General features: G+C 52.9%; 1 protein-coding gene across 1 annotated transcript in view; it reads right to left on the reverse strand.

The window, feature by feature from the left end:
• Positions 1-12,713, reverse strand: part of LOC133351244 (nascent polypeptide-associated complex subunit alpha, muscle-specific form-like) — a 123,884-nt gene that overhangs the window by 10,217 nt on the left and 100,954 nt on the right. Inside the window, exons 7-8 of the mRNA XM_061566327.1 lie at positions 1,519-1,677; positions 185-270 (exon numbers count right to left, since the gene is read on the reverse strand). Coding sequence (XP_061422311.1) covers positions 185-270; positions 1,519-1,677 — 245 coding nt within the window. The remainder of the gene's footprint in view (positions 1-184; positions 271-1,518; positions 1,678-12,713) is intronic.

A 12,713-nucleotide genomic window follows, 5' to 3' on the forward strand; every position in this document is an offset into this window, starting at 1 on the left:
GGTTTTGTGCGCATTTTCTTTTGCTCAAGGAGATTATACCCCAAATACGCTTAGTGGCATCTGGGCACGGACAGAAGCAAGCATTACCCCGTACAACAAAGCCCCGCCTGAACGCCACCACCCTTGTCGTACCGCGCACACGCACGCACACGCACGCAAGTGCCGTTTCGAGCGAGCCTCTCACTTGAGGTTGCGGCTGCGGGTGGTGACGTCTCTTTTAGCCTCGGCCCGTCCGTGTGTGCGGTGGTGGCGGCGTTGCTGGGCGAGGAGCTGCGAGAGAAAGAGAATCGTAATTAAGGCATAAGCCTGGGCTCATGACGACGGCCCCGATACATTATTGGGCCCCTGCCAACTGTTCGCAAAAATTCAAACACGCCGACGATGCTGCCATTAGCACCATTACGGCTTTGAGGCCGCACCCCAGCCACTGACCCAATTCCGCGGTTTGATTCCCGCTATGCAGGAGGTTGTGGGGGGTTAGAAACAAGGCGGCCGAGCAGTGCGGCCTGTAAGAGTCCGTCCCGCTACTCTCATAGTTTGCTACATGTTCACAAACAATATCTACGCTCGTGCCGAGAAAAACCCAAGTAGGAAATTATAGATTTTATAGGTCAAACATTTATTTTTATATACATTCACGAATCTAAAGCCTACAGAAAGTCGGCGATGGCTGCTATGCAGTCGCTTAGTGCCACATATAAATCATTGCGAAGACCAAGCGCCCCTCTCTTTCCCACCTCACGTCTGTCACTGCGTGGCTTTTAAAGGCGCTGACAACGATGCAGGTGTTCCAAAGAGGAGGCGTGGTGTGAGGGGGGGGGGGTGAATGCTTCAGACCTTCCCCTGCACCCACAATGCGGGCGTGTTGTGATATTGCATCGCGAGTAGAGATCTCGGTGGAGAATAATGCTCCCGTTTCAGCCGATGCCTCTTATTAAAACCCGCTGACGGATAAAACTGCTGAGCGGCGAGAGCTAACAGCCCCCCCCCCCACCCCCCAAACACGTGCATCCGCCACAATTTTTGCTGTGCCCTTCGAGCACTTTCATCGCCCACCGCACGCGAGTGGAAGAGGCGTCAAGATACAGTCATTATGAACATTTTGTGATCTGGATAGGTGGCACCCAAGGCAGCGGGGATTCGACTCGCCATCGAAAGGTCACCGGTTAACTGTCCTGACCGGGGACAGACTCAGCCAGGAATTCCGCCCGCTCGCATAAAATGAGAAATTGCTTTGTGGGGAGCCGACCGTGCTTGTCTGATGAGAGACAAAAATGCCCCCCACCCCCTGCCGAAATGTTAGAAATGCGGAAATGACACGAACAGAGAGGTACGATGCACCGTGCTCGCTTGAGCAGGGAGAGGCAGCGACTTCGACTTGGCGGTGTACAAATTGAGACGAGTGGAGTCCCCACCAGAACCTAATTCACCCCTTCTCCCGGCGGGGGGGTGCGGGCGAGCGAGCGAAGTGAAATAGCGCGAGGGTTTGACGAGAGGCCAGGGCGGGCCCCGACTTACTGCTCCGGCTGCCGCCGCCAGGGCAGCTGGGCCTCGCGGCCGGGGCTGTTCGTGGGCGCCGGCGTCGCCTGCGGCGGAGACGCGGCCCCGCGCGGGGGGAACTGAGCGACGTGCAGCGCCCGCCGGCCCGGACAGTGCCACCAGCAGCTGCTCTCCGCGCTGCAGCGGGGGGTTGGGAGGGGGGCGGCGCGGCGGGCGAAAGGGCGGGGGGGGGGGATGAGTGCGATGCGGGGGGGGAGACGAGGGAGCAAAGGGGGGGGGGGGGGACACAATGAGTTACTAAAGTGCCCCGTCTGCTGTTAGGTCAGCGCCCGCTTGGACACGGATAGCGCGACCAGCGCCCGCTTGGACACGGATAGCGCGACCAGCGCCCGCTTGGACACGGATAGCGCGACCAGCGCCCGCTTGGACACGGATAGCGCGACCAGCGCCCGCTTGGACACGGATAGCGCGACCAGCGCCCGCTTGGACACGGATAGCGCGACCAGCGGCCACTGCACTACATGGGGGGGGAGGGGGCGACCACAGGGGGCGACGGGGGATCGAGTGTGATGCGGGGGGGGGAAGACAAGACAGCAAAAAGGGGGGGGGGGACACGATACGTTACTAAGATGCTTCGTTCTACGCTGAAGTGGACAATGAAGACCCTATCACATGTTCAGACGGAGGCAATCGCGCCAAAAGCCCTCGCCCGAAATCTATAATTGAGAGCTCGCATCCGACCAAAGTGCATACCTGTCAACCCCTTATCAGTGCCCTACCTTATTACAGACCAATTCAGACCGTATTGGTCACCCCGTGCCCTTATACATCTCAACGTTCATCCTGCAAAGTCCCATCACAAGGGAGAAACACCAAAAAGTAGACAAAACAAATTTTTCTGTTGCTCGTATTAAAACGGCTGTACGCCGTACGGACCTGAACACTCAATTTCCCCGGACAAGAATACGGGTAAACCGTGATGGGTTGACCGGAACGATAGTGTACAAGTGTTAGACTAGTTAAGAGGACAACGGAATGAGATTACTTTTTGGCGTCGCAATATTCAATCGTGATAAATGCTAAGGCTCATCCTGTGGTAGCAAGCAGGATATGTCAGCCAGCACCACGCCTGGCCACCATTGTTGCTTTGCGTTTACACGCAACGCAGTGGGCACTCATTTTGGGCTGAGTCGACTTAAGGGAGGGGGTGGTGGTGGTGGGGGGGACGCCCAGGCCCGGCTTAACAAGAGCACAGATACCGAGGACACAGCGATGACGCGACTCGGCCAGCAGGGGCCAGCATTGCCCATGGATGTCGCTGTGCGGCTGAACCTGCACGACCCGTACCAGAGCGCAATGTTCCCCCGTGCATTGACGAGTCGCTGGGGCACACGCGCTAAACATTTGTCGTTCCTCCCTTAACTCACTGTTTTCCTCAATAGCGTGTCCCTCTACAGCGTCCTCCCCCGTCACCACCTCGCCAGCCCTCCCCCTTCCCCCATCACCAGCCCTTCCCCTCTCCAACACTCAAACATTCTCTCCATCAGCCAACACACGAATGTACCATTTATAATTGTTGTAAAGTGCATTGACAAAGCCCTACATATATATATACAATCCTAGATAAGATGCGATAAGCTGCCTCTGGCTGACTAATAATGCCATTATGTAATCAATGTATTTTGATGGCCAGCAAGCCGTGTATGGTCTTTTACTCGCTGCCCTGTTTTTTTTTTAAATATCACGCACCCAGAGACTCAACTCACGTCGGGCACGTAGCGTACCACCACCACCAGCCCCTCCTCCTCAGTGAGTAAAGAAAAAATATTGGGCAACATATTCCGTCACCACTGAGTCTGGCTGCAGCATGTCATACGCAAACACACCACAATCCCTTAACACAATGTTAGGTTAGTGCGCATTCTTGACACACATACACACGCACATAGTGACAAAGATACCCTCCCTCCTCCGTCTAGCCTCATAGGCGACTCTCCACGGGCCGATACGACAATGATTCACCGGGGGATTCACTTAAGGCCGAGGGATGCCCAAGACAGTCGTGCGTCACCGGCCAGGCATTGAAACTCCAATCTCATTTGGTTGTAATGCGATGTGCAAAGTCATTGTGCCCGATCGCCTGATATAAACAGGCACACCTCCTCCTCATTTCAACTTTCACGGATTGTGAAGTCAAGAATCGGCCTTCAGCCGAGAGGGCCCCCCCCCCCAGTGTAGGTGCTTTAGGCAAGTGCCTCGTAACGGTGGCTGGAGAGCAATAATGATATATTACTATCCGGGCCAGGTGTCCCTCTGCCTAGAGACTTTGGCTCGCAAATCAGAAGTTGCAAGTTCAAATCCTGGCCAAGGGGTCAATTTAGCCTCGAAATCATCATCACTGTCAGGGTCAATACAATTGGTGTTAATTTGTGGGATGTTAAAAGGAGTTGTTATATGGAGAGACTGGCCCTTACCAGAACAAGGTGGAATTTCCAGCCAATAGTTGAAGGCAACCAAAAAGTAAAATATTAACTTTTCTTTTTAGCAGGTAAGGCTCCACCGAGCTACATCGCTCTTTTTCAGAAGCCACCTGGCCACAAATAATAAAATAATAGCTCAACAAAGTGGCTTATCACGTGCACTGGACATTTATAGCTGCCAAGTTCTCTAAATCAATGTTGATAAAAAAATGCGGTGGGAAAAAACCGGAGGACTCGGAGAAATACCCACACGACCACTTGGAAGATAGAGAGAGAGACATGCAAACTCTAAATACACAGCAGCAGGCGTCAGGGTTGGGATCGAACCCACGGCCCTCCTCCATACCAGGCGAGCTAGTTAACATCTCACCACCGCGGTGCTGCACCATTGCATGCTTGCACAGAGCCGTGAAGCCGACGGCCAGAGTTGTAGTTCTCCACGCTGGAGCTCATTGCACACAGCTGCTTCAAACCCATTCTCACCGCGGCCCGTGGGCCACAAAGAGACGTCCGCACACGCGGTGGTGCGGCTGTCCCAAAAAGCTTACAAATGTGGTGATTGTGAAGAACCCCTCCCGTTGTAAATGAAAATGTCAAAACGTACATTAAGACCCAACCCTCGTCTTAAACTCACAAGGGTTGTTGAATGATGTAAATGAGAGACCAATCGGCGCCCTTGTGCAGACAATATTCACATCTGTTCTCATTTGTTAAGACTGGTGCAGATGCTGGGGGTGGTGTCTGTGGTGCACTCCAGGAACTCAGGTGGGAGTGGGCGGGGGGGGGGTATCACTGGACGAGCATCGCTGGGATTACGACTACGACCGAGTGAGCCACTAAAATTGCTCCGCGATCCCTCGGCACTGCAATTCCGGGTCAATTTTAACGATTCGCCCATCCCTCTTCACGAACTTGGGAGTTTCAAATACAGCTGCCTTCCTGCTCACCCCCCCCCCCCCCCCCGGCTGAGTCGAGGTGTCCCCCTGCTCCAAGACAGATTGCAGCAGCGACGGACTCCCGAAGAGGCAGTTCTCGCTCGGACCAGTCACGGAAATTCCACATTCTCTTGGCAAGGGCTAGCAGTATCCCCTCTTTCTCTCTCTACGAGTTGGCCGCTCATTTTAACCAACCCTGGAGGAACGGCAATGAGGCGAGTCAGCCCGTCCCCCCGGCACCAGCCGAGTGAAGCCCCTGGATGGGTGTCGGTGGAGTAAACCGAGCGACACCCGGCCGGATCGTCTCCCATGCACGCATCTCCTCCCTTCCTCGCGCTCTCACTCTCTCGCGGCGTCTCTCTGTTGTCAGAGACACGAAATCCCACGGTGGAGGAGGAGGAGGGAGTGCGGATGAAACCTGAGCGGGCGGTGGGTCCGGCGTGTGGGTGCGGGGGCAGGGTGGGGTGGGTGGGTGGATGGGGGGGGTGAAGCTCATGCATTCCAGCTGTGTGCCCATCCGGCACCGCAACATGCCTTCATAATCCACACGCCCAAGCACCCCGCGACCCCCTCCCCACCCGCAAACGCCACCGCCAACAGGTCGGACTCCTTTTTTTCTTTTTGTTTAATGGACCATTGTTTTGTGTGCGTGCGTGTGCATGTGTACATGTGTGTGTGTACATGTGTGTGTGTACATGCGTGTGTGTACCTGTGTGTGTACATGCGTGTGTGTACCTGTGTGTGTACCTGTGTGTGCCTGTGTGTGCGCGTGCTTGCGTGTACGTGAGTGTGCGTGAGTGAGTGTGTGAGTGTGCGTGAATGAGTGTGTGAGTGTGCGTGAGTGTGCATGAGTGTGTGTGTGTGAGCGTGAGTGAGCGTGCGTGAGTGAGTGAGCATGCGTGTGTGAGCGTGAGTGAGCATGCGTGTGTGAGCGTGCGTGTGCGCTGGGTGCAGAAGGGACGGAAGACAAATGGCGCAGCGGGAGAAGCTGCTCGCCACCCGGAGGGGTTCGATACCAAAGACTAAAAACGACGTTTTATTTGACCAGGCAAGGCCCCCTGAGCTATTATATCGAGCGCTCCTCTTCAGAAGCGACCTGGCCACAAAACGATCGCGCCAGAAACCTCCGATTAGCAAGGTTGGCTACGTACGGTGCGAAAGAAGTTCAACGTAAATGCAGCTCAACGAAAGTGGCTCATAACGAGGACATTTACAGCAGCCAAATGCTCTAAACTCACGTCGATTGAAAATGGAGGGGGGGGGGGGGGCCGGAGGACCCTGGAGAACAATCCACGTGACACCTGGGAGAGAGACACGCAAACTCCGAATATACAGCAGGCGTCAGGGGTTGGGATCGAACCCACGACCGCCTGCGTACCAGGCTAGGGAGTTCAACATCTCATAGCCACCGCGGTGCCCCGATAGCAGACTCCGTTGCGGTGGTCGATTTACCCGGTGAGTTAATGCACGCCGTTTAATCTTGGATGGGTGGTGGTGGTGGTGCGATTAGAACGTTCCCCTCGCAATCTGAAGGTTGCGCCTTCAAATCCCCGGTCAGGGGTCAACCCGAGCAATAATGTGGGGTCGATAGAAACAAGTACCACTTTGTGAGACGTCGATAAGTGGTTGGCTGCCCTGTGGATAAACTGGTACCTGCCATGGGAATGTGGAATTTACACCATTGCCTCCTCGCAGCCACCCAATGGAGATGAGGAGCACTGCCCTCCCTACGATCGCATGCGTGAGAAAGGAGACGCTCGGATATCGCTAACCAAAAGTGCGCCGTCTGTGGTAAAGTGAACTTGATGAAGAAAGACGTTGCCAACGTGCTGTAATGATTCTCAAGAGTTGACCATTGTGAGCCAAATTGCGCTGGCTCCAACCTGTGCAGCAGCAGCAATCCCCGTGATAACTAAAGGCTTGCCACTTCTCGCTCGCAAGTGATCAATTTGAATCTTTAAAAGGCAATCACGCGAGACAGAGTCACGTGCATTAGCAGTTATTAACTCGGCACCGTTGGGAAGATGCACTGGAAATGAATGCATTTGAAATTTCGTGGTAATTGCATTTTCTGGAGTTTTCATGAATATTAAAGTTATTGCCGTCCTGTGTTCTAAACGGTATTCACAAAGTGCGTGCTTGTGCAGGCGGTCAAAAAGGAACAGAAAATATTCCACGATACAAACCGACAAGCCAAGCAGTGCTTTTACAGTTAGCGAGCGCCTGTTAAGGCTGGCACAGCATGGTACAGATTCAACAACCTCCATCGCTCATGCCCTGGATACTCAATTTCAGGCAGGTCAACTAACCTAGCCACCCCTTCCCCCACCACATACACAGCGGGCGACGTGACGCGACCGCGGAGCTCGCGCCAGGCTAGGTGCACGGAGACCACGTGTGGAGCGACGTAAAGCCAACGACAGGCCGGAGTGACTTGCGCACACGCCACCCCACACTCCCGTCCCGTGTCCACCTCGCACGCACGACGCTCCGTGCCACGCTGCGAGCCCGCGACGGCTCCCTCACATGGACGCCGCCACCGCCTTCCCCCCCCCCCCAACTCTGCCTGCAAAAAGAATTAGCCTAGCAAAATCTGCTACAGGCCGCCCGCCAAAGCGCCGTGCGCGCACCATTGCGGTAATGCGATTACGTGCAAAATCACGTTCCGGCTGCCCAGAGTCTCATTTAACTCGATGCAAAAAATAACCCGTGTAATACGAAAATAAAGAGCCGCCCTGTGGGGTTAACTCTATTCACAGTGACGTAGGCTTCAAACCAAAGTTTGGTTAGCCTCCTTTGATTCCCAATCCTTAAAACGACTGCCATCCTTGACCAGAGCAGAATTCCACACCAGTACACCTCTTATCCTGCGGCAGTCAAAAGTTTGAATCGTAGCGAGTTGGAATCCCACAGCCAGTCTGAATTCTCGTCTAAAACTATGAAAGATGTCAACGGTTTCATTTTACCAGGTAAGGCCCACTGAGCTATAAATCTTTTTTTCAGATGCGACCTGGCCACAAATGATAGCTCAACGAAGTGGCTTATCACGTGGAAAGTTAAAGCAGCCAAATACTCTGTATGCATGTTGCTAAATGCAAACTTCAAATATACAGGCGTCAAGGTCGGGATTGAACCCACGACCCCCTGCATGTCAGGCGAGGTAGTCAGCCGGCACCCCAAGCTCGTCTGCATCCCCCAAGTCGGAGTAAGAATCCCGCATGAGCATTCCTTTCCCATGCCACCACAGCGTATGCTGTAAAAAAAACTTGGCATGGGTCCCACATCCCCAAGGCAGAGGCGGGTCTAAGCACGGGGCCAAACTCCACCTCACAGCAATAGGGCCCATTTCGTCATCAGTCATCCGTCTGCTCCTAGACCTCTTGGTTTAAGCGGAAGAAGAAAAAAGACTCGCACTCGCGTGTAAACACCGACGGCAAGGAAACGCAAAAAAAATATGTTGTGCGACCACTCATTCGTGTGTCCATTTGCTTATTCACTCACTCGGTGACACGGGCGCGCGCACACTCACCCCGTACGCGCAAGCGGATTGCACAATTAGTGCCGAGCACTCGGGAGACACGAGGGCAATTGTGAATGTGTCATATTTGGGATGGGCTTTTTATAACCTCATCCTCCCATGGTGGTGTCCCTGGCACAATTAGTTAGTGATTACCGCACGCACGGCCAAGCGTGTGTGCGTGTGTGCGCGGCTGGTTGTTGGGATGGGACGAGCTCATGCAAAAAGCAACTAATACGCAGAGAGGGAATATAACACTAGGGACTTACTCATGTATAGTATAGTATTATATATAAGCTAGCACACAAAGATAACATATATCCAGACATTAAGACATATACAAATACGCACAAACACATGTGTACAAATATGCAATACCAGACTAAAGATGAACTCTGAAGCGACACAGTACAAATGTATATGACACAATGTAAACATAGATTCCGTACAAATATAAATCATCTCCCTAACAAAAACAAACACACAGACATTGCACTCTACATACACTTAAACCTTACTATTCATATTGATGCACATCATTTGATACACAATCATGCACGATACAAAACCACTCCTGTAGAAGCACATTTAGATCGATGTTGCTCTATCCATAACGTGGTTAGTATACGCACGCACAACCACTATTTAACACACAGATACACATTAACACACCTAGTACACATTAACACACGCACACACTAAAACGCACTTATACACACACACAAACCACCCATACACACACCATCTTGGTAGGGCGCCACGGTGGCGAGATGTTAACTACCTCGCCTGGTATACAGGGGGTCGTGGGTTCAATCAAGACTGTGACGCCTGCCGTATATTTGGAGTTTGCATGCCTCTCTCTCCCTGTGCGTGCGTGGATTTTTCTCCGGGTCCTTCGGTTTTTCCCTCCAGATTTAGAATCAACATGCGATGAGAGTATTTGGCTGTTGTGAATTTCCATGTGATAAGCCTACTTCGTTGAGCTATCATTTATGAAGACCAGGTCGCCTTCTGAAAAAGAGCTATTTTGCTCAGTGGCTATATGGTTTAAATAAAAAAATTATACACTCACCTCCGAGTCATTAACACGCACACCCACACTCACACCCACACGTACGCAGGTGTGGCTGGCTGAGCCAGCCAGCCAGCGTGGCACGTAACGCACAGTTTACACTAAACAGACTGACGTGTTTTCTTTTCCACTGGGAGTCATCAGCAAGCCGCAATTCCTGCACCGATGCGGGGGCCGGCCCCCATAATGTTGGTGCGCCCCCCGACGACGCGTGTGTGTGTGTGTACACTGCACACAGAGGAGGCGAAAGACTGCTAACTTCATAGCGAGAAGAGTGGCGGTAGATTGGTAGCGTTCTACACTAAAACTTAACTTTTTTATTTTACCAGGTATGGCCCACTGAGCTATCGTAGCTCTTTTGCAGAAGCGACCTGGTCACAAGCGATAGCTCCTGCACCTCCGATGAGCACGGTCGGCTACGTACGGCGCGAAAGAAGTTCAACAAACATACGTGCATTGCCGTCCTTACGAGAAGGCCGCGAATCCTCGGGGTAGGCCTTGCAAAAGAGTAAATAAATCTCAATGGGCTCGCACCCATTCAAAGGACAAGACACACACACACCCATACAAGTGCACATAAACAGGCGGAGGTGATACATATGCAAATCACAAAGGATATGCGGACAGGTGAACACACAAACAGTGGAGGCACACGCACACAGGGTCAGGAAGTTACGCACGGCTTCTATTCCAGCGAGTAAGAGCTCAAAGGGAATAACACTCTTCGAAAGGGACGGTATCGAAAGTATACACGCAATATTTAAACGTGAGAAAAATAGAACGTGAAATGTTCGTCATTATTAAACACCTAAACGAGTGTAAACTTACTGTGGGGGCAAGTGCTGTTAATGAGCACCAATTGCTTGCCTGAGTCTCTCCCAGTGTTTATGTTCACATACCGCACGAGGGACTAAAGTTTTTTAAAGTTGCAGTCAACCCAAGTGAGGCCCAGGTGGAAGTTGTGATACCGCGTGCCCACTGATGTTCACGGCTGTTAATCAAAGCCAGCTAGAGCGTGCACTCTGCGTGAACAAATGCACCACGCATGCACCTCTGTGTGTGTGTGTGCACACAGATAACACGTGCAACCGCTCACATTCACAACCACATGCACACGCAGGGCAAAAGCACACGTGCACCAACACACACTCGGCCACTGCGCTACGAACCTGAGGGCACGAGAATTATGTGGGCAAGCGACTTATGATCCAGTCCAGGGACTCCCCCAAGTCAACTCGGCCTTAAACGGGTACTCGGTGCGGCCCGTGAACATCAGCGCTTGTGAGGCAAAGGGCAGCCGCACCACCTGATCGTGCGCCGTACCGGCCTTCAGAGTTGCTCACACGCCACACATGGAATTAAACACACAGCTCATACGTTGCGGGTCTCGTCAAGGAGCACAAGCCATCACGCAAACTCCGGTCATCCTCGCGGCGGCTTTTGGCTAGCCATCGAACAAAGACGGTGACTGCATCGCACGCACTTTCAGATGCGCTTCTGCGGCCGTCTGGAACGCTTTTCCTTCCGATGTCAGGAAGCCACTGGGAGCTTGTGCACTTTTAAATCATCTCGATTGAAAACTCATTTCTTTATAACTCATTTTTGTGTTTAGTTTGCCGTCCTCCCCCCACACCTCTCATTAGCACGGCTGACTACGTACAGTACGAAAGAAGATCAACATACAGCCTGCACAGACTGTTGGGGCAAATGCTGTAAGCGAGTAGCACCTATGAAGGCCGGCACGGCACACGAGGGGGTTGGTGGGCAACACCACTTCCGGCCGCCTTTGTCTCCCCAGTGGCGATGTTTACTACACACCGCACCAGGTACTCAACCGAGGCTGCGAGTCGACCTCGCGGAGGGCCCATGACCGGTTCAGATAATGAATCGTCGTCGGTGTCGGCCGTGAGCGGGAATCGAACTCGGGGGTTCGCCGGGTCCGTGGCGCGGCGCGCTAACCGCCACCGCACTACCGCTCCCCACACAACACACAAACCCTGACAAACACGCCGCACTGCTGGGACCCTGACGAAGTGGGGGGGGGGGGGGGGGCAGCCGTGGTTTTGTGTTGGGGTTTTTGAGTTGCGGGGGTTCTCACGGCGACTCGTGGCGCGCCGCGTGGGGCATGGCTCCAGGTGGCAGAGCAAACGTGGACACACACACAGAGGCTTCTTTGGTTGGGGGGGTGGTGGTGCGGGTTAGAGTGAGGGTTAGGGGGCGGAACACTACGTGGGGGTGGTTTATGTGGGTCGCATTCACTGCGGTTGGACTTTAGCCGCCGTGTTAAAGGCTTTGTGACGTCACACGCGCACACACACACACACAGAGAACACTCATAAGTAGCAAGCCTGACGTGTCACTCAAACATGCAACAAAGATAGCGAGTACACGCTTAGGCAACACACATGCTTGTAAAGTGCTCGTGTACCTTGGCTTGGGATGACACGCGTGTCACACGCACATACGTGCGGACCGACATGCACAGCACATTCTCATTACGGGCAGCCAATCGCTGCAACACGCACACACACACAGCCCTTTCAAATCACACAGTAAACACACAGACAATAAAACACATATACAGTGACATACAGCCCACATACCTATTATATACGCCAACAATACACGCATACAGTGGTACACACAGGCAGCTAAGATGCATACACATAGCCCATTCAAATCACACAGTATATACACACACGCAGTAATATACACACAAGCTGTCCACTGCAATCACATAGATAACACAACCAATGTGACTCACAGACACAGGCTACACACGTACGATAAACATAACCGCTCATTGACAACACACACACGCGTAAATATACGGGGCCACCCACACGAAACCTACACCACACGGACTGTGTGACACATGCAGTCTGTTCACATGTAGCCTACGACACATACATGTATCACGTGTGGGCGAGTGTGGTCGTTAAAATGAGTATGAAGACTCGTATAGCAAAAGGGCAACTATCTGCACAGGCGCATTGACACACCAACTACACACAACATCGACTGCATTATTACATCATCATCATCGTCGGCCATGGTCAATCCACTGCTGGATGAACGCCTCCCAAAACTGCCTCCATCTCACGCAGACACCAGAAGTAGACAGATCACACCACACCACACAAGGCACCCACCAGTCCGCACTTCGGATCATCCTGTAGCACCACAGACACACACTTAGTATACACACG

This window comes from Lethenteron reissneri, chromosome 36 (assembly GCF_015708825.2).
Source record: "Lethenteron reissneri isolate LAM-NWPU_2019-01 chromosome 36, ASM1570882v1, whole genome shotgun sequence".
NCBI lineage: Eukaryota > Metazoa > Chordata > Hyperoartia > Petromyzontiformes > Petromyzontidae > Lethenteron > Lethenteron reissneri.